At 43.7% G+C, this 22500-nt stretch overlaps 1 protein-coding gene across 3 annotated transcripts in view; it reads right to left on the minus strand.

Moving 5' to 3' along the window:
• pkd1a (polycystic kidney disease 1a) overlaps positions 1 to 22500 on the minus strand; it is a 181800-nt gene that overhangs the window by 105610 nt on the left and 53690 nt on the right. For all 3 annotated transcript variants that reach the window (XM_017723917.2, XM_037543202.1, XM_017723916.2), the window contains 3 exons: positions 17464 to 17744; positions 15851 to 16244; positions 11024 to 11201 (listed from right to left, as the gene is read on the minus strand). In XM_017723917.2, the coding sequence (XP_017579406.2) occupies positions 11024 to 11201; positions 15851 to 16244; positions 17464 to 17744 (853 nt within the window). The remainder of the gene's footprint in view (positions 1 to 11023; positions 11202 to 15850; positions 16245 to 17463; positions 17745 to 22500) is intronic.

A 22500-nucleotide genomic window follows, 5' to 3' on the forward strand; every position in this document is an offset into this window, starting at 1 on the left:
TCCTCCATCACGCGCGCGCACACACACACACACACACAGGCCCTCATACACATACACACACACACCAGCAAGTGCATGCACAACACTCTCCTCTATTACATGCACACACACTCTCATATACACACATACATACACCTTCATACACATACACACACCAGCTAGTGCATGCACAACACTCTCCTCCATCACACACACACACAACCTCACATACACCCTCATACACATATACACACACAACAGCAAGTGCATGCACAACACTCTCCTCCATCACACACACACACACACACACACACACCAGCAAGTGCATGCACAACACTCTCCTCCATCACACACACACACACACACACACACACACCAGCAAGTGCATGCACAACACTGTCCTCTATCACACGCATGCACACACACCCTTAATACACACACACACACAGAGGAATGCAGGCACACACTGACTTTGTTTTGTTTTTTTCTGAGGAACAGAGCCAAATGCTCACATCTGTGAAAGCTACAAAAACACAACAATAACACAATAAAAAACTTTATAAACAAAATAAATAAAAAAAGAGAGGGAGAGAGAAAGAGGAAAGGAGGGAGAGAGGGAGAATGAAAAAGACAGAGAGAGAGAGAGAGAGTCATGCTATAAACGGTCTGTAAGGGTGTTGATGTGCTGTTCTTATGTAAGACTGAGGGGCGGAGACACTGAGAATGACTGTAAACGGTGTATGAAGCCCATCTGGTACAGGTTACAGAGGAGAAGAGGAAAAAAATGGGGGGACCGTTTAGGGTGAAATACACTGAAACACTTACGCGCGCACACACACACACACACACACACACACACACACACACACACACACACACACACAGAGTTATGAAACACTTGTGCATGTGTGTGAATGATTCACACAGTCAGTCACTGGAGTGTGCAGGACAATTTTCAGTGCCCGGAAGTGGATTCGTTGCAACAGGAAGGCACAGTTTTACAAAATAAGAGCTGCAGCACAGAGGAAAAATGCATTCTGGAAAAACTCCTTTCAGCCTCTTTTAAGGATGAACAACTGCCCTTTGTTTTAATCAGCATGTAAGCGCTGCTGGTAACAGAGAGGATTTGACTTTTTTTCTACTGCGTCCTACGATGTGTAGAATCCATACTACATGACTTGCCACGTCAGGCACTTTACTGAACTGGAGCACCACACCAGAAACCTCCATGCCATCATAGCTGAATTTCGGTGTGGAGAAGGGCAGAGAATGCATGTCATCATTAGTGCATTCCAATCAGGACACAGCTGTCTAAGTAGGCAGCATTCTAAGGCGGCATTCGTGCGCTCCTGAAACAAGTGCTGTCCCATTCAGAAGGCAGTATAAGGCAGCTGCCTTCTAGCTTGCCTTATTTTGACCAAATCTGAAGGCACCATCGCATGTATCCTTGTCGGTGAAGGCAATCCCACAATACTGTTCACCGGATGAGAGTCCCATCGCTCAAGTCTGATCAACACGCCGTAAGAAGCGGCCATTTTTTTGCGGACCAAGTATTTTACAAACGTCATTTATTTCTTCACTTCTGTCTTTACTGTTTAGATTAATTGTTGTACAACCCCAATTCCAGTGAAGTTGGGACGTTGTGTAAAACAAATAAAAACAGAATACGATGATTTGCAAATCCTTTTCAACCCGTATTCAACTGAATACACTACAAAGACGAGATATTTAATGTTCAAACGGATGAACTTTATTGTTTTTTGCAAATATTCACTCATTTTGAATTTGATTCCTGCAACACGTTCCAAAGAAGTTGGGACAGGGACAACAAAAGACTGGGAAAGTTGAGGAATGCTCAAAAAACACCTGTTTGGAACATGCAAAGTGGAAAAGTGTCCTGTGGTCTGACGCGTCCACATTTCAAATTGTTTTTGGAAATCATGGACGTCATGTCCTCCGGGCCAAAGAGGAAAAGGACTGTCTGGATTGTTTTCAGCTCAAAGTTCAAAAGCCAGCATCTCTGATGGTGTGGTGGTGTGTTAGTGCCCATGGCAGGGGTAACTTGCACATCTGTGAAGGCCCCATTAATGCTGAAAGGTACATACAGGTTTTGGAGCAACATCTGCTGCCATCCAAGCAACGTCTTTTTCAGGGACGTCCTGCTTATTTCAGCAAGACGATGCCAAGCCACATTCTGCACGTGTTACAACAGCGTGGCTTCGTAGTAAAAGAGTGCGGGTACTAGACTGGCCTGCCTGCAGTCCAGACCTGTCTCCCATTGAAAATGTGTGGCGCATTATGAAGCTCAAAATACAACAACGGAGACCCCGGACTGCTGAGCAACTGAAGATGTACATCAAGCAAGAATGGGAAAGAATTCCACCTACAAAGCTTCAACAATTAGTGTCCTCAGTTCCCAAACGCTTATTGAGTGTTGTTAAAAGGAAAGGTGATGTAACACAGTGGTAAACACGCCCCTGTCCCAACTTCTTTGGAATGTGTTGCAGGCATCAAATTCAAAATGAATTTCAAAATTCAAAAATCTGCAGCTAGAGTTCTCACCCATACTAAGCTCATACCACATACAGCTCATATCACTAGCTACACTGGCTGCCAGGCCCATCCCGTATAAAAGTTAAAAATTTTACTACTCACTTTCAAACCTTTGCATAACCTTGCCCCCCCCCCCCCCACCCACCCCCCACCTCAGAGAACTGCTGAGAGGAGAGGCTGTCTGAGGCGCTGAGGAAGAGGAGCGGCTGTCTGAGATGCTGAGGAAGAGGAGCGGGTGTCTGAGGCACTGAGGAAGAGGAGCGGCTGTCTGAGATGCTGAGGAAGAGGAGCGGCTGTCTGAGATGCTGTGGAAGAGGAGTGGGTGTCTGAGGCGCTGAGGAAGAGGAGCGGGTGTCTGAGATGCTGAGGAAGAGGAGCGGCTGTCTGAGATGCTGAGGAAGAGGAGCGGCTGTCTGAGAGGCTGAGGAAGAGGAGCGGCTGTCTGAGATGCTGAGGAAGAGGAGCGGGTGTCTGAGGTACTGAGGAAGAGGAGCAGGTGTCTGAGCAGCTGAGGAAGAGGAGTGGCTGTCTGAGATGCTGAGGAAGAGGAGTGGCTGTCTGAGATGCTGTGGAAGAGGAGTGGGTGTCTGAGGCGCTGAGGAAGAGGAGCGGCTGTCTGAGATGCTGAGGAAGAAGAGCGGCTGTCTGAGATGCTGAGGAAGAAGAGCGGCTGTCTGAGATGCTGAGGAAGAGAAGCGGGTATCTGAGATGCTGAGGAAGAGAAGCGGGTGTCTGAGATGCTGAGGAAGAGGAGTGGCTGTCTGAGATGCTGAGGAAGAGAAGCGGGTGTCTGAGATGCTGAGGAAGAGGAGTGGCTGTCTGAGATGCTGTGGAAGAGGAGTGGGTGTCTGAGGCGCTGAGGAAGAGGAGCGGCTGTCTGAGATGCTGAGGAAGAAGAGCGGCTGTCTGAGACGCTGAGGAAGAAGAGCGGCTGTCTGAGATGCTGAGGAACAGAAGCAGCAGGCTGAGCGGCTGAGGAAGAGGAGCGGCTGTCTGAGACGCTGAGGAAGAGGAGTGGCTGTCTGAGATGCTGAGGAAGAGGAGCGGCTGTCTGAGACGCTGAGGAAGAGGAGCGGCTGTCTGAGATGCTGAGGAAGAGGAGCGGGTGTCTGAGATGCTGAGGAAGAGGAGCAGGTGTCTGAGCAGCTGAGGAAGAGGAGAAAGCTGCGCTGAACGCCCAAAGGCAGCTGGAATTCCACTTGTATTTTGGGGGAAATCACAGCGGGACCAGCGCCACAGACGGACGTTCTCCCTGAACGATGAGAAATACTTTAACTTATGTAGAAGCTCAGGAATAAAACAGTTTTTTAAATAAATACTTCAGATACTTGTTTTTGCTGCTCCGCTTGTCTTGTACTGCTGGATTTACCACAGTCACAGAAGTGTGAGGTGAATGATGCTGGCTAAATTTCAGACTAGGAGCTCAAATCAGATCAGAACGCATGAAGCAAAATGCATATTAGCTGCTTAACAGATCGCACGGAATCCCTTTCTCAAAATCGCACGTAACATTCCTCAGAAATAAAGCAGGTTCATTAAGGTGGATGAGGACGGAATGAAGTGAAATGACTTATAAACTAATAGTCATGATCATCTGTATCTATCTGGGCTGCTGAGTGGAGTATATGACGATAGATGTGACTCCTTACAGCAACCTGTTCTTCACATACAAATTTCCACAGCGGTCTCGATGCAGGAAAACGGCTGCTGCAGATTCAGAGCTGTTCCTTTACACTGAGATGATCCACCTTGAGTCGGAGGTGAGTGTAAATTAACGAGCAACTGCGAGTAAACAGATAAAACATGACCAGGGCAGTGAACGCTGTGACGTATGATGGCTCTGAAGCGTTGTCCCGAATGCGATGCCTACCTTCCTTCTCGGTTAAAATGTTGCCCAATAAGAGCCGCCTTAGAAGGCAGTGTCTAATTAGGCAGCTGCCTTCAGAATGGTATACATATCATCTAATTGTCATTTCACAAGAGTCTGAAGGTCAAAGACACCAAGGAAACATCGTCTCATAGTCCCGCCAACAACGCCTGACCTCCTGATGAAATGACCTTCTGTAGCCTTTAAGTTACCCTTTATTAGTCCCACAACAGGGAAATGTACCTCCGCATTATCCATCTGTGCAGTGAAACACCACAGTGAATGCACTCTAGCCCGGAGCAGTGGGCAGCCCTATCCACGGAGCAGGGCGCAGTTGGGGGTTAGGTGTCTTGCTCAAGGGCACTTTAGTCACACACCGTCGGCTCAGGGGATCGAATCGGCGACCTTCCGGTCACAAGGCTGGTTCCCAGAGCTCCAGCCCACAACCGCCCCATTTACTTACATAGCACTGCATAAAAGTACAGGTAGGATATTTTAATAGCCTAAATAACCGTATCAGAGCGCAAGTAATAACATCTGTAAAACACACGGACCGCATGACGGGAAGGACCACTTATAACAAGACCGGAAGAAACTGCTGATTCGATTTCATCTGAACGACAAACAGGTGTCGGGATAATACTCTCAGGTGCATTTGCACTTAATCATTTATACAGCAGGGGGCCATCTACTTTCCTCTCTGTCACCAACGATCCTCAAAGGCTCTTTAAAGCTGAAATGGCTGTTATTATTACGGTTATTTGTTCAGTTATTTTTCCAGAAACTCTTTTTTTTGTCTCTGTGCTGCTGATCATGCTCTTATTTTGAAAAACCTTCCTGGTTACAAATAAAGCCATGAAGGGACTTCTGGGCGCTGTGAAAGGTGTGTATGAGCTGTATGTATGTACGGGTGTTTCATACGTGTGTGTGTGTGTGTGTGTGTGTGTGTGTGTGTGTGTTTCAGTGTATTACACCCTAAACAACAGCCCCCCATAAAAACTTCAAATTCACAACACCCCATTCTTTCTCTCTCACTCCCTCTATCTGTCTCTCTCTCCGTCTCTCTCCCCACCTCTCTCGTTCTTTCATTCTCTCTCCCCCCTTTCATTCTTTCTCCTTTTCTCTCTCTGTTCTCTCTCTTTGGTCACATTAATGATGGGTGTGGAGCAGCAGAGGGGAAATACACTCACTCAGTACCACAGATAAACATGTATATGCTGGTCTCTCCTCCCATCAGGGGTGGAACATGTTTCCATAGCTGTGCTTCTGCAGATGTGAAACAGTGTGTGTGTGTGTGTGTGTGTGTGTGTGTGTTCTCCAAAGACTTCTCTCCATGTTCCACAATCCAGTATAACCACACGGTGGTTCTTCAGCTAATCCCTGCAGAGGGATCAGAGCTCAGAACACGCCTGCAGAACTCTACGCAACTCATTTTACTGAGTTCTACTGACGTTCACCCCATTTACTCCGCTGGAAAACAATTTTCTGGTTTCAGTGTTCTGGAATGTTCTACCTCACTCACAGCGTTCTAGAACATTCATTATCACTTAAAATATTCTGGAACGCTCAGACTGTTCTAGAATGTGCTCCCAATTTACACTGTTCTAGAAAGGTCACCACATTCAGTTTTCTAGGTTTCCCCCCATTCCATACTGTTCTAGAATGCCCTCTCCATTCACACTGTTCTAGAATGTTCTCTCCATTCATGCTGTTCTAGAATGCTCTCTCCAACCACACTGTTCTAGAATGCCCTGTCCATCCACACCACTCTAAAATGCCCTCCCCATTCACACTATTCTAGAATGCCTACGACATTCACATTGTTCTGGAATGCCCTCCCTATTCACACGGTTCTAGAATGCCTTTCCCCATTTCAACTGTTCTAGAAAGCCCTCCTCCCTTCACTGTTCTAGAATGCACTCACCCCTCTGACATATCATTTCGCACTGATCTAGAAAGACCAGCCACTTCACACTGTTCTAGCATGCTTTCCACTATTCACATGGTTCTAGAATTTTCTACCTCCATTCACACTACTCTAAAATGCTCATACCTCATTCATATTGTTCTCAAATGTTTTCTCATTCCTTTTGTTCCAAAATGTACCTCATTCACACTGTTCTAGAATGTTCTCCCAATTCAAATTGACCTAAACGGTTCTCCATATTCACATGGATGTTTTTCCATAACTCTCCTCATTCACAGTGTTCTGGAATGCTCTCTACCATTCACACGGTTCCAGGGCTTTCACCTCATTTCACACTGTTCCAGAATGTTTCTCTGGACAAAAACAACAAATGTCGAGTAGATGTTTTTAAACATTTCAAATTACAGGCACATCCTTTTACATATCGCTGCTGTCAGAAGAAAACCTCGTATTTTGCCATTTTTCATTTTTTTAAAATAATTTGGAAGTACCAGTTGTCCTTTACATTGTGTGTACATTTCATGATGAATGGACCAAAAGAAACCGCCAAAAATGATGTGGAAAAAATTCTGGTTCCATTGACTTACATTGAAAGTAAAGTAGGTTTTTTCCTTCTCCTGTAAAGTGACCATTTTGGAGATATGATGTTTTCTTCTGACCGCAGCAATATGGTGTTCTTAAGAGGCCTTGAGGCTGCAGCTTTAGCATTAGCTAGTAAACGATCACTAAGGTAGCCTAGTCAGTTACAGTCATCTTTACAATATCTGATAGCGCTTTGTAAAAGACATTTATCATTAGGCTAGCTGCACTAAAGCTTTACCATCTAATATACGATTTTTTACAGCGTTGCTAGTGATAGATTTATAAACATTAGCAATGTAGCCTCATTAAAATGCTCGGCTCAATGATTATGTTGGAAAACACCTAGAAAACACGTGTGACTTACCACTACAACATTCAAACAAATGTACAAAACTGGACAAAGGTACATTAGCGTAGCTAAATACAGTAGTAGCATCTTACCGAGTGGATCTTGGGCATTTTATAGATAACTGCATGTTAGACCACATAAGTTTGTCTGTCTGAGATTATTTCGCAGTTTAATACAGTTTGAGGCAAAGCTGTGATGATTTTATGCACTTTGCACAAAGCTAACTGCTAGTTATTAGCTTCTTCTTCTTCTTCTATCGGCTGCTCCCTTTAGGGGTCGCCACAGCGGATCATCTGCCTCCATCTTGCCCTATCCACTGCCTCCTCTACTTTCACACCAACCATCTCCATGTCCACCTTCACTACATCCATAAACCTCTACCTCTTCTCCTTCTACCCGGCAGCTCCATCTCCAACATTCTTTGCCCAATATATCCACTATTCCTCCTCAACACATGTCCAAACCATCTCAACCTGGCCTCTCTGGCTTTATCTCCATAGTTATTAGCTTCTATTGCTTGTAAATTGATTGAAGTAAACTCCCAACCATTTGTCACTGTGTGTGTTTGTACACTGTGAAATTAGACCTCTGCATTTAACCCAACAATGCAGTGAAACACCCACATACATGCACACTAGTGAACACAAACACTAGGGGGCAGTGAGCACACTTGCCCATACCAATGGGCAGCCCTATCCACGGCGCCCGGGGAGCAATTGGGGGTTAGGTGCCTTGCTCAAGGGCACTTCAGTCACGGACTGTCAGCTGAGTGGATCGAACCGGCGACCTTGCGGTCACAGGGCTGGTTCCCTAACCTCCAGCCCACGACTGCCCCCACACATTAGACACATTAATGTGCTAATTAATGTGCATTTATGCTCTTTGCGCAAAGCTAACTGCTAATTATTAGCTCCTATTGCTTGTTAGATGCATTAGCTCTGTTGCTCCACTGCAAAACCAAAGACGTGTGCGTGTCTTGGCTGTGGTAACGAGGAAAATGCTGTGAAGGACCTTTTTCACAATTCTGTTGTCCTTCTTTGGGTGTACGCATGCTTGCTGCGAGTGAAAGCATTGGTGAAGAGAAAACCACATTTTTTAAATTCCTGATTTTCTGTGTAGACTGAAACATGGGTCATTAGACAAATACTTTCAAGAACAAAGAATAACCTTAAAGTACCCTCAGGGACACAACTGGAGTCGACTTCGTAACCATGGCAACAGGTCAGAAAGGTGGGCACAGGCCTCAAGGAGGACGATAAGGGACCTCTCACTGACAAAACGTTGCTAAGCAACCACTGTTGGCATATCTGTCTGAGACATATAATTAAAATTAAAATGTCTTCTTTTATGACTAAGCTCAAAGTTGAAGACTATGCACAAAAGGTCTGTCTAATTTTCATCATATCTACCATATGTGTGGTGTATATATGGAAACCTTTGCCAGTAGGAGAAACTATTTTGAGCACTACTGATACTGGAGGCATCAAATGATTTCCACTTCTTAATGAAACTACTTGTGCAGGAGTTACGGTCCCTAAACTTTTGCATTTTATGTGGTAAAAGTGGATAAAGTAAACTGTGAAAATGTCCTGTAGAGTTCGTCTTCAGCCTTTTAGCTGTGTGCTGGCACATTATAATTAGATCACAGCTGTAGGTCATTAATACGCTCTGCTATTATATACAGTTATGAGAGAAAAGGGGTTGAAAATGAACCCTTTGGAATCTTTAGCAAGGAAACGTTTTAAACAGTCAGGGTCAGTGATGGAAAAAAAGTAGGATAATGACCCATTGAAAGGAGCATAATTAGCCCCCACTCAGTTCTGGTGTGGGTTTGACCTGCTGGATAAAAATGATCCCTCTTCAAAATTCCCTTAAAAGGCAGCATGGCCTGATCAAAAGACACTTCAGAGAAGAGCAGACGAAGTTTGATTCCTAAACACCTGAACCTCCAGCAACCCACCGTTACACATGTCTAATCCATGACCAAAAGTTTAGGGACACAAATTGTAATCAATCAGTTCAGCTCCTTCAGCCACACCATCGGGCATTCGGATGCCAGGACAATGTAACCTGCTCAAATGTCTGGTGACAGCTGTAAAGTTTGGTGGAGGAGGAATAATGGGTCAGGGACTGTTGATCATGGTTTTGGCCCCTTAGTCCCAGTGAAGGGAATATTAATGCTTCAACATACTACATTCTAGGCCTGGGGTCGGCAACTCAAATGTTAAAAAGAAACATTTTGTCCTTTATCAGACCACTTGGGAACCATAACACGCAGACTTACTTAAAACGCAGACTTACTTTGCTCGGCTTTAAGCTTTAGCGCAGCTATAGTCGCTTTTCTCACATCTCCAGCAGGAAACTTTTCCTCAAAAATGGAAGTTTCTTGTAATATGTCTCTCAACAATTAATTTTTTTATACGAGGCAGAAGTCGCTTCTCGTTCTCTAGCTTGTTGTTCGCATTTTCCTGTTCCACCTTCTAAAGGTGCCTGAGGCAGCAGAACGTAACTGCTGCACCATTTAAGGTGGAACGGGACACTTAGAAACAAGAAGCTGACTACAGCTACACAACTTGTTAGTGTTTGACAGTTTCTCGTTGCAGATTAACTGCATCAGGAAACCAGCTGGAGTGGTTATAAATGCAAAATAAGTCTATTCGTCTTGAAATGATGGATCTTTGTCTTAAATCTCTCTTCGTCTTTATGTTAGCTACTAGCTAAGTGACCAGTTGAGCTGATTACTGAGCTAAAATCCAGCTCTTTATCAGATTTCTTAATCAGATTTCTAGACCTTACTTTGATCTAAGAAATCAGAGCATGCCATTCACCCGACCCAGTGTTTATATACCACATCAAACTTTTAAAATCATGGGGAAAATTCAGTTTTCCCTGATAAGGCACCTTTAAAAGGAGAGAAAAATGCTTAATGTGACAGTGATTACTTTGTGTTTGGACTACAGGTTCTTTCTTAGTACATTAAGCCAGGTTGAGCTTTTTTCCCATAATGCCCTAGATGGCACATTCATGAGGAAACGGCAGGAACAGGTATTTCTCTGTGTTCCTAAAGAGTTAAACACAGCATCTCTCTCCATCTGTCTCTCTCGCTACTATTTAAGTCCTCAAATCCATTATCGCCCCCCCTCCACTGCTTTCACAGGCTGTATTCTGGTTTTTTTTTTTCCCAAAAGGAAAGAAGCACAGACAGTTGTATAAAGAGAGTGGAAAAAAGAGGCGATGGGGAAGGACACACAGACCTTTCTCAAACTCAAGCGTGAGAGCCTCTGCACTCTGCAGTAGCTACTCTAAATTAGACGCTGTGATATGCATACACACACGCTTACAACCACACAAGTTCAAAGCAAACTACAGGAATGCACATAGTTTACAGTCCAGATGGGGTCTGCAGCAAACTCGCACACAAGGCACCATAAAGCTGTTTGCTGTGACGCACATCGCAGCAGTCTTGAACATTCTTCTGTCAACATCACAGCACCGCAGGCAGACACTGCTGGAAAAAAGCTTTATACAGGCATTATAAGGCTCTCTGCAGTGCTGTATGGCTGCGACTCCCTGATAAGACACGAATATTCACATCTTTAACGAAATCTTTCAGGAGAACACAACCTGCCCAAATGTACAGGGACCACTGTAAAGTTTGGTGGACATGGAATAATGGGTCAGGGACTGTTGCTCATGACTTTGGCCCTGTAGTCCCACTGAAGGGAAATATTAATGCTGACCAAGCTGACTGTCAGTGTGTACTCACTGTGTGATATGAGGGGCAAGCAGGATCTGGACATCTGAAGTTCTGACCATGGCCAGTTCTCCTCCGCGAGTGGAACACTGACGGCGAGCTTCGGACCAGCTGAACTCGCCCGGAACCAGCTGGAAACAGCGCAAGGAGTCTTCATGACGTACGGCCTCCGGCACACACACCGGCTCCGCTACACACACAGACAGAAAGAACAGGAGACAGAATATTACAATAACATTCTGATGCTTAATACAAGCTAAGCCTGAAAAATATATCAACTGATCTTGATCTTTGATATGAACTGATCCTTATTAGCAGCTGCAGTAGTGATATCACAGAGGGCTGCAGTATGTAAATGAGCCCCCTGACCAATCAACAGGCATTTTTCTGATCGATCTGTGGGTGTTTCGATGAATCAAGGTACGTGATAATCATGGAAGTTCACAAGTGACAAAACATCGGGTTTCCCAGATGGTCCCAACACTCAGCATGGTTCCCTAAAGGACTTTTCATGCATAAGTTTTTAAAAAGTAAATAAATAGTCTAGTGGTTAAAACTACACCCTGCAAGTTTTGGGGATTTGGAGACCCCTCTGGCGGAAATGTGTAATTGCACACTGAACACTGTAGATGCGATCCAAAGCCTAGGCTGCAGCTGAGGTAGGTCGAGTCCTCAGCAGGACTGTCCTATGAAGACCCCGCCTTAGTAGCCTATTGGTCACACAAATGGAACAGTCCTAACGAGGCTGACATCACCAGAGTGGCGCCAAACTCACGTGGAAGCTGTTGAGAGAAAATGGAGCCCACTGCATCGTGGGTGTTGCTTTTTTCATTCGAATGAAATGAATGAATCTGAGCTCACTGAGAGAGTTTCAGTCAAAACAAGGTGAAGGATGTCTCGTCTGAGAATGCAAGAGAATGATCCACCATTATCCTCATATCTTAATCAGCACAATGCGGATTTCACATTTGAGACCTAAACATTGAGCTGGATCTTCTTTTGAGGCTGTGCGTATGATATTAATACGTTTAAGCAACAGAACACAAGAGGGGGTGTGTCATCACGAAATAATGTCATGGCTGTGATTTGGTCGCCGCAGATCATCACATCCCTGATGTTAAAGCGATAACACACGACCTCGAGCGTTCTATTACTTTTTTTTACAACAGTTAAATAAATAATGTAAGAAATAAATAAACTTGGCCTTTTTTAAAATGTGGCAATTAATATGTTTTAATGTTAGCAGTTCCTTCCGCCAAATTATAGTTCCTTAACAAGCAGCTTGTTGCTACATCAGAGTAACGGGCTCCACCCACTCACTGCACAGCCGGCAGTTTGTTCTCCAGCTCCTTACGCTAAATTCCCAAACTGTCATCACCAATGAGCAGCTTTTCAGTCGTTAGAAAAGCCAAACTACCTGGAAGTCAGAAATGAACCAAATACCATTCGACAAATGTGTGGTCTCATCTTCAGAGTCTGACCAAATCAGATTGAGCTATAAAACTGCAGCAATATCAAGTTTAGCTCAGTTTTGATCATTTTTGCCAGATCAGTATTAATGTTGTTGTGTTCCAGCCGGTCTGTAAAGCTTCTTACAGCCCAGTCTGTTTGGCGAATGGTGTTGGGTTCATTTCTGGCTGATACCAGGTTGTTTGTGTTCTTCTATCACAGCCGCCGACTTAAAAGCCGCTCAGTGGTGACGACAGTTTGGCAATTTAGTGTCGTCTCATCTTCAGAGTCTGACCAAATCGGCTGTTGGTCAAATGTGATCTTAAAAGTATCCACTTTCTCTTTGTGGCAAAGTAAGAAGTAAAAGCGTTCGAATGGCTTCAGCGTCTCCTACAGCGGTCAAAGTTGTTGCCTAGCAACGGCGTCTCAGCGGAGTGATACGGTGCTTGTGAAAAAGCTGCAGCAAAGTCAGGGACGCCAAACTGTAGCATATCTTTTTGCTGCTTTGAAACCCCCAAAAAATCTTACATAGTGCACCTTTAGAACTTTTTCCTTGAACAGTACATCCAAGCCAAGAGCCATTTAGTGCACAGGAGTGACACACATTTATCAAAACATTCTTCTTTAGGTCCACTCCTCATATCGCTCTCTGTCTCTCTCTCTCTCCCTCACTAACTTTAACACATCCAGCACCCCTTTCATCCCTCTCTCCTGGGATTACTTCCTCACTCTCTTATCTGCTCTCTCAAAGCAAACAATGATGGACGGATTGCGCCGAGTCACCAAAAAAAACAAATGCGCGCAGAGACGCATCATCACATGACTATGGGGGGCAGAGATAGAGAGAAACAGCTGACTGGGAAAAGAGGATAAAGAGATTATTCCCCACAGCCTTCAATCTCTCTGTAACAAACATGGCTTCAGCCATTGTCAAACAGATTAGAGGTTGGTTTGTCTGTGGCTGTGAGGACACATGCAGAGCTTCTGTTAGAAAATGTTTGATGGAGAACGTTGACTATTAAAAATGGAGAGACACAGTCAATCTGTACAAAAAGGTACTTATGTGTGCATATAATATAGAATATGATACATATAATACTGTTCCACAGCTTGGGGCCAGCAACACTGAATGCCCCGTCACCAACAGGGTGCAGCTTAGAGAGAGGAGCTTTGAGCAAACGTGAATCAGAGGAGCGAAGGGTGCGAGCCGGAGAGTATAACTGAAGCAGACTACCATGGTAGGAGGGGGCAGGGTCATTCAAAGATTTAAAAACCAGCACAAGCAATTTGTCTCGAACGCGATGCTGTACTGGGAGACAATGAAGTTGTTTCAGAGATGGACTGATGTGCTCCCAGGATCTAGTGTGGGTTAAAACCCTAGCAGCTGAATTCTGAACATACTGCATCCTATTCAGAACCCGAGCAGGGAGTCCAAGCAGCACAGCATTGCAGTAGTCACTTCTAGATGTTACAAAAGCATGGAGAACGGTCTCAGCAGAGAGAGAGAGAGAAGAGGGCGGATCCTAGCAATGCTCTTCAGATGGAAAAAGGCTGCATTAGAAGTGTTCTTGATATGGGGTTCAAAAGGCAGAGTGGAGTTAGAAACCACTCCCAAATTTCTGATCTGGGTCGAAGAAGAGACAATATAACCAGGGATAGAGACGGCAGTGTTGCTTATCCTTTTAACAGTAGCTGGAGAGGCAATTAATATGGTCTCTGACTTATTACTTCAGACTCAGGAAGTTCTCAGTCATCCATGTCCTATCATCCTCTAAACAATTAATCAACACCGAGGGTGGTAAACGGTGAGATGGTTTGGTATATATATATATATATATATATATATATATATATATATATATATATAGATCTGCACATCGTCCGCAAAACAATTAAATTGCAATTGTCACCTGATGACGTCACCTTGGGAGAGCATGTACAATATAAAAGGCAAAGGGCCAAGAACTGACCCCTGAGGGACACCGCATGACAGGGAACACGAGTCAGATCTGTTACCTCCAGCAGAGACAAACTGCTGCCTCTCTGCTAGATAGGACTGAAACCAGGCAAGTGCAGTACCAGATACACTAATCAAAATATGAAGCCGACATAGTAGAAGGCTGTGGCATTAAAAGTGGAAAAACAACTGCCGTTAAATTGAAAAGATGGAGGCTGGAAATTCAATGAAGCTAAAATAGATGAAAAAATCTTTTTTTTGATTAAAAAAAGCCAAAGCAGAAGTTCTGGTGATGGGGCCAAAGGGAACCATTGCACAGCACACAGTACCTTATTAACAGTAGAAGAGACAGCTCTAGAATTTCCATGTGCGCCTTGGATGATTTTTTAATATCAGAGTGTTTAAGCTTTCTTCAATTCCTCCTTATAGCCAAAAACATGGTCTCTGTAAGCGAGTCAAGCCAGTTCTCTCCCAACGGCGCTCAAGCTGATGACCAGCAGCTTTCAGTTTGCGCAGTTCTGGTGTGTACCAAGGAGCAGGATGTGAAAAAGTTCCAGTGCGTGTCCTAAGAGGAGCCAGATGAATCAATATATCTGTCCTGTACTGGGGTCTGCGCATGTTTTATGGTTGTCCTGTGTTGTCATGGTTGCTTTAGGTGTCATCAATCAGCTGATGGGGCAAGGTCTTGTAGTTTTATTTTTATGCCTGAATGGGGAAAATCTCTTGCAGATTGTGGCTAAGTAAAGGACGACCATGTCAACATGACTATACCAAGCAGTATGGATTTAATAATGCAGCATTGTCAGGAATTCAACACGCTGTGGAGGCTTCGGTTAGACAAGTCCCTCACATATATATAGACAAAATTTTGCTAACTTCCTAAAATGCAGAGAACGTTTGTTAGAATACCAATTTGTTAGGATACGGAGCAGAGAAGAACAACAAAGCTTAATCAGCCCTCTGTTCAGTATTTAGAACAGCTGGGTTTACAGGCTCAGAAGCCAATTGTACCTGATTGTTGAGCCACACTGTGCTATTTTAAGTGATACTTGTTTGTCCCACAACAGGGAAATATCTCCTCCGCATTAAACCCATCTGTGAAGTGAAACACCACATATACACTAAAGGGCAGTGAGCACACTTGCCCAGAGCGGTGGGCAGCCCTGTCCACGGCGCCTGGGAGATTAATCACGATTAAATGTTTTAATCGTTTGACAGCCCTAATATACACACATATATATATATATATATATATATATATATATATATATATATATATATATATATATATATATATATATATATATATATATATACACACAGACTTGATTAAACACATGCATTCCTATTCAGTGAGAGTGTGTGTGTGTGTGTGTGTGTGTGTGTGTGTGTGTGTGTGTGTGTGTGTGTGTGTGTACCCTTCTCTCTCTCACCTCTGGCCACCTCCTCTCCATCCTTCCAGATGGTCCAGTTTACAGCCAGGCCCATTCCGCCCCAGTTCACCAGAGTCACCGCCTCCTCCAGGCTCTGATTGGTCACCAGCAGTGATGGACAGTGGAGCTCCAGTCGCGGGGGCAGTTCCACACTGACCTCCGCCTCTGTGGTAACCTCTCTGTGGGCTGCCGTGGCGCTGAGCCGCACCCTGTAATGTCCCGGGACGCCATATTTGTGCTGCACTGTGGTGGTGGGGCTCGAGGTGTTGAGGCGGGGTGAAAAGTCACCGAAGTCCCAGGACAGAGAGACAGGCAGCACAGACGAGGAGGCGGTCAGGACGGCCTTGGAGTGGACAATGGTACGGACAGCTGACACGAGAACTGAGAAGTCCACCTGCACAGACAAGAGCGATTCCAGATATATAAATATGAAGCGCTTTCGAAGGTTTAAACCAGTATGAGGAGAATATTATTTACTGTTTTTATTTCATTTTTACATTATACTGGCTTAGCGCTGGGGCAACAACATCAGGTTATTTAGCCAGTTTTATCTACAGTTAGCGCTAGCTAACATTAGCTAACTACACTACCGTTAAAAAATTTAAATCAATGAACCTTTCGATATCTTGTCAATAACACTACTGTAAAAAAGATCATTACATTACATTAGTTATCATTTAAGAATGTCTTGATTCTGAAATACGCACCGTAATGAAAAAAATATCAAAATATACATTAAATGAAACAAAGCAAAATATACATTGTATTAGTCATTACTGTATATACGATAAAAGAAGCTGTTTAATATAACAGGTGATTCCACCTTTTGAACAGTTGTATAGGTGATCACAATTCAATACACAGCTGGAAAACTCTAATGTCACTGAAGTTAGTGCTGACGGAATGTATTATATTCAAAATCTGAGAATAATTTATAAAACACAAAGTCTCTTTTCTTTGCAAAAGCAGTTTTAAAACCTTTCTGACTGAAAGCTTACCTTTCAAAGGCTGCGTTCACATAACCAGGTTTCAGTGGCACTGATCTGATCTTTTCAAATCCGACCTGAGTCACTTTCATATGTGGTCCTAGACTGGAGGCATATCCGATTTGTCGCCACGTGACCTTAATTGTGACGCTCAGATCTGAATTCATGTGCTTTGTCCAACTGCACGTGCGCCATCATTCAGCGTTATCATGGCAGCAGCGCCAAACAGAGGTTAGAGCCTGTAAACGGTGGGAAAGCAGCTCATCTCACCTTTTTCTCCTCCGTGGCTCTAATAATGAAGCTGAGAGCTGATCAGAGTTAATGATCTTCTCAGCGAAGCTCGTTCTGCTGGTTAGTTTGTGCTGATGATGCAGTGATTGTCGTGACGTGAGTAGGATGAGCGTCATTTCAGGACGCCGTTTGTTCACATCGACGACAGATCTGAATCACTTACCTAAACGAGTGTGAACCATCGAGTCAGAGAGATCGGATTTGAGCAGTGAGACCTGTAATGTGAACGTAGCCTATGATGCTCTGACATAAAAAGTAGACCCTTCAATAAATTAGCCTGTTGTGTGAATCTCCTACCCTGAATGTAGCCGATTAAAATGTTAAACAATCACGCACCTGGAAGACGTCCCGTGCGACGGTCAGTCCGCAGTTCCTCATGACGTGCCGGTCAGAGCAGGCAGCGGAGCACTGCGCCTCGCTGATGCGGTTCGGCTCTGAGTTGGTGCTGCACAGACACTCGCCCCACTTCCCCAGACCACCATACAGCTGCTTATCAAAGAAACATCTGGAGTTACACTCCTCCCGCGTGAAGTTCCCCGCCGCCGAGAACGAGAAGATCACCAGCTCTGTGCCCCCTGGATGACCATGGTCCTGCAGACAGCCCGCATAGTACAGCTCTGAGAGACAGAAAGGAGAAATGAATGAATATCTATAGCACAGACAGCAGAGAGGCGGTCAGTTGTGCCTAATTAGTTGCAGTTTTGTTGTCAAAATGCTTTTAAACCCCTCAAACAGCAACTATACTTGATACAGAGCTTTAATCAGGCCTGAAATGTTGGTCTGAACCTGAATACAGCCTGAAAACCTTCACTCTGAACTCACACCCTGCCAGTGGAGAACCCTAGACTCTCATAAAGGACACTTCACTGTCACTGGGGCTGTATCCTCAAAAAAACACCTGCAGTACCTTTAGTTTCCCCGCAGGTACATTTTTGCGTTCATCAAGGTACAAACAAGGTAAATGTTCCCTCAAAGGTACAACAGTGGTTTTAGGGTCTAATCACGAACCTTAACTACGTTTTTCCAGGTGAAAAGGTCTTAAAACAGAACAATACAATAAAAGCCTGGAGACGAGAGGAGACGGGGTGCGTGGAGTCAGTACAGCTTAGAAGATATCATTTCTTTTGGTACAGTTATGTTCCCTGACTAAAGGTACTGAGATGGACCCTTGAGGGTCAGAGAGTGTGGGCAGTGTAACTGCACCAGGTTCTATTGCAGTTATACTTTTAAAGCCCTGTTCGTATAGGATTAGTTTTACATGTGAAGGTGGGGTGATGCCTTTTTTTTAACCAGTGTTTCTTAATGAGTGCGTTTACATGCACCTAATAATCCAGTAACTGCAGAAAATCAGATCTGGTCAGTAACTTGATCAAACCAAAGTCCGGGTTTAGATGAATCAGACTTCACACTGTGACTTTGTTTAAAAAACATTGCACCACTTTACCTGAAAATATGAACGTACGTCGTCTAGAAGGTGAAGAATATTTAAATTCTATGTTTCAGTGTCGCCACAAAAGTGTTTTGCTGCATCTCATTGCTCGCTTATGTCCGGTGCTATGGTCTGTTTACACTCCTGCACAGACTCAGAAACCCGAAAGAAATCAGAGTAAGAGTTCACATGCAGTGAGAAATCGGATTAATGAGCTAAAATCCAGCCTCTTTATCAGATTCCTAGATCAGACTGTGCTGTTCACATGACCATTTGAATAACCAGATAACTGCAGAAATCGGATTCTGATCGGGTTATTTAGTGCATGTAAACGCATTCAGAGATTTTAGTTTCATCTGAACGTGCCTTGTCAATTTTTACACACTGCATCCTCTGTAAAACGACTCTGGCTGCCTTTAACTTCTACAAAACAGAAATAAACTCCGCTTGTATTAATCCTGAGTCCACATGATTGTTTAGCATCTACCATATTCTGTGGAAAAGGAGTTTTTAAGTATGTTTCCCTCAAAAAAAGCATTTACTTGTCTTCTCTCCGGCTAAAATCAAGCCAATATGCTCTGGTCCAACTCATTTTTTACATCTTAGAACATTAAAACTTTAAAAAATGCAGAAAATGTTTGATTTTATGAGGTAATGTTGAGTGTTGGTTGTGAACTCCCAAACTACATGACAACGCTAATGACACACTGCCTTCACTTAAGGCAGCGAGACAGATGGTTGCGGTAAACAGAGTTGTTTTCACGCGTTTTCTGCTCTTTTCTGGAGTGAACACAGTGAGTAAATGGAGTAGCCGCTCCCAGCTCTGTCATTTATAACAAGATTATGAATTGGTCATAAACATTACTGACATCCTGTGATAAACTGACTCACATCCCCATGGAAAACCAATCCCATCCGAGCAGTACTTAAGATGCACTGACGCAACGTAGCCCATCCTGACTCCAGGAGATTCCTTTATTTTTCTATTTTAACAGGTTTTGTGATTAAAAGGTACATATATAAGGTACAAGGCCATTTCCAAAAAAGTTGGGACGCTGTGCAAAATGTAAACAAAGTCAAAATGCAATGATGTGCAAATCACTTAAACCCTATATTTCACTGAAAATAGTACAAAGACAACGTATCAAATGCTGAAACTGAGAAATGTTATTGCTTTTTGAAAAATATTCGCCCTTTTTTGGATTTTTTTTGGATGCCAACAGCACGTTCCACAGAAATTGGGATGGGGGCAACAAAAGGTTCAAAGTTATAAATAAAGTAAGTAAATAAATAAATAAAACCAAACCCCTTGTGGCTGACTAGCAACAGGTCAATAACATGATTGGGCATAAAAAGAGCATCTCAGAGAGGCGGAGTCTTTCAGAAGTGAAGATGAGGAGGGGTTCACCACTCTGTGAAAGACTGCACCATCAAATAGTGCAACAATTCAAGAAGAACGTTTCTCAATGTAAAATAGCAAAGAACTGTTGCTTTTCAGCATCTACAGTACATTACAGCACTAAAGGGTTCAAAGACTCTGGAGGAATCTCTGTATGTAAGGGACAAGGCTAAAAACCAGTGTTTGCCATGATCTTTGGTCCCTAAGACGGCACGGCACTGATTCTGTAGTGGAAATCACTGTTCAAAACACAATAAAATCGCTCAGTTTCAACATTTGAGATGTTGTCTTAGTAGTATTTTCCTTTAAAAATACGTTTTTCATGATTTGCATATCACTGCATCCTATTTTTACTCACATTTTGCACAGTGTCCCAACTTTTTTGGACATAATTAGACCTTTACAGCCTCTAAAATACATTTAAACTGTTTGTACCTGAACAACAATGAACCTGTGCAGTGTCCATTTTTCCAACAGTGTATATTCCGAATGATCCCGCCTGCTAAATTACCTGTACCTAAATGACCTAATGTTTGGTTACCTAGTTACCGAGTGTCATCGGCTGTCATCATCAAAAAACAACAAAAAATGGTGTAATTATAAGTCAAATTTAACGTAAAATTCCACTTCAAAACAATCAGTCAATGCCTTCAAACAACATCTGCTAAGTTTTTACTGTGGATAAACTTTACGCGGCTAACGTGTCTTCGTTCTGGTCTCGGCGGACAACACAAGGCACTCCGGCATTCCGAAAATAAGGAGAAAAACGAACCAAGCCTGACAAATATTTGGGAAATAACATCCAAACCCAACCAAAAGATGAGTCCAGAGGTTCAGACACAGCTCTACTGTGGGCCCACACTTCAGTCCCTCACTCTACATAACTACTATACTGGTGTCAGTAGCTCTTATTTATTGCGAAATAATGAGTATTAAAATTAATAAACAAGATTAGAAAGTGCAGTTTTAGAAGTTAAATCTCAAGAGTCTAAATAAATTTTTTGCAATTGGAGCTTGTAAAGAGGTGTTTGGCATATCAACCCATTGGTGTGTCATCATGTTATTGCATATTCTTGTTTTTTCCTTTTACATGATTCTCCCCCCCCCCCCCCCCCAACTGTGGTCTTGGATTGTTCCACCAACTATTTCAATCTCCCCCTTTTCACACAATGCTACCATGCAAAGATGATCACTTCCGTGTTTTGAGCCGTGTGAGGAGAGTCACCATATCTTTGCTAACTGCCACTAACACACGGTCATTAAATGGCTCAACACGCTTGGAGCAGAACACTCAACTCTAATTCTGTTACATCAGAAATTTGGTCTGATAAGCTTCCAACACTGACAGGTTACAGCCTACATATAACACTAGAACCACATACATTCTGCTGAGTTTATGTATAAAACCAGCTGAATCAAGTTACTACTTAGACTAGTTAAACTCTATCCTGGCATCCACTCTGCGAGTGGGTGGGTGGGGGTGGGGTTTGGGGTCAGGAGACAGCCACTTCCTTGTTACAACTTTTTTACTCGCAATTAATATAATGTGCCATAAATATTCGTCCGATCTGGTTCAAACTAAATCAGCACCCCTAGGAAAAGTGTGCGAAATTCACATTTTTCAGTACCAAAAATGTCTTACTATGGAGCATTCCCAAAATATACGCCAACATTTTCCATTTTCTGCAGGTTTCTGCTCTGGAGTAATTGGTCTTCTTTGATTTTCAGAAGAATTCAAAGGCCTTTTTTAAACAAACTGGCTCTGACTGCAGCGCTGTGCAGTCATGATTCTGTGCCGTCGTGTTTATCGATCGACTGAGTTCACCTCCTCTCTGACGTGCTAGTTACGTCCCAGCTGCCTTCAGCCTTCAGAGACACAGAGGAGCTGCTTCTGTGCTAGTTACTGACTCTGCTGGGACAGTGTGGACTGTGATGTGTGTGTACCTGACCAGTCTTATTCGTGGAGGTTGGAGGAAGCAGCAGCGGCCAGAGAAAACAGTGTGTGAGATGTGCTGGAATTCCCTTAAAACACCATGCAGCACCAGAGAGCTGAAAGATCAGCCCTTGAAGGACTAAACGCAGAAGTGGCCGCCTGGATTTGTCGTTATTTTACTATAATGTAGTGATACACACCGATCAGGCCTAACATTATGACCATCTCCTTGTTTATACGCTCACTGTCCATTTTATCAGCTCCTCTTACTGTATAGCTGCACTCTGTAGTTCTACAGTTACAGACTGTAGTCCATCTGTTTCTCTGATACTCTGTTACCCTGTTCTTCAGTGGTCAGGACCCCCATGGACCCTCACAGAGCAGGTCCTATTTGGGTGGTGGTTCATTCTCAGCACTGCAGTAACACTGACATGGTGGTGGTGGGGGTGTTAGTGTGTGTTTTGCTGGTACGAGTGGATCAGACACAGCAGTGCATAGCAAGGTTTTATAAAGGAGAGGAAATGAAGCCTATTTTATGGTATCTCAGCGATTAATGAACTTTGCTGTGATCAGTCCTCGCTGATGAATCCTGTCATTATGCGTCTGAAGCCG

The sequence above is a fragment of the Pygocentrus nattereri genome, chromosome 12, assembly GCF_015220715.1.
Source record: "Pygocentrus nattereri isolate fPygNat1 chromosome 12, fPygNat1.pri, whole genome shotgun sequence".
Lineage (NCBI taxonomy): Eukaryota > Metazoa > Chordata > Actinopteri > Characiformes > Serrasalmidae > Pygocentrus > Pygocentrus nattereri.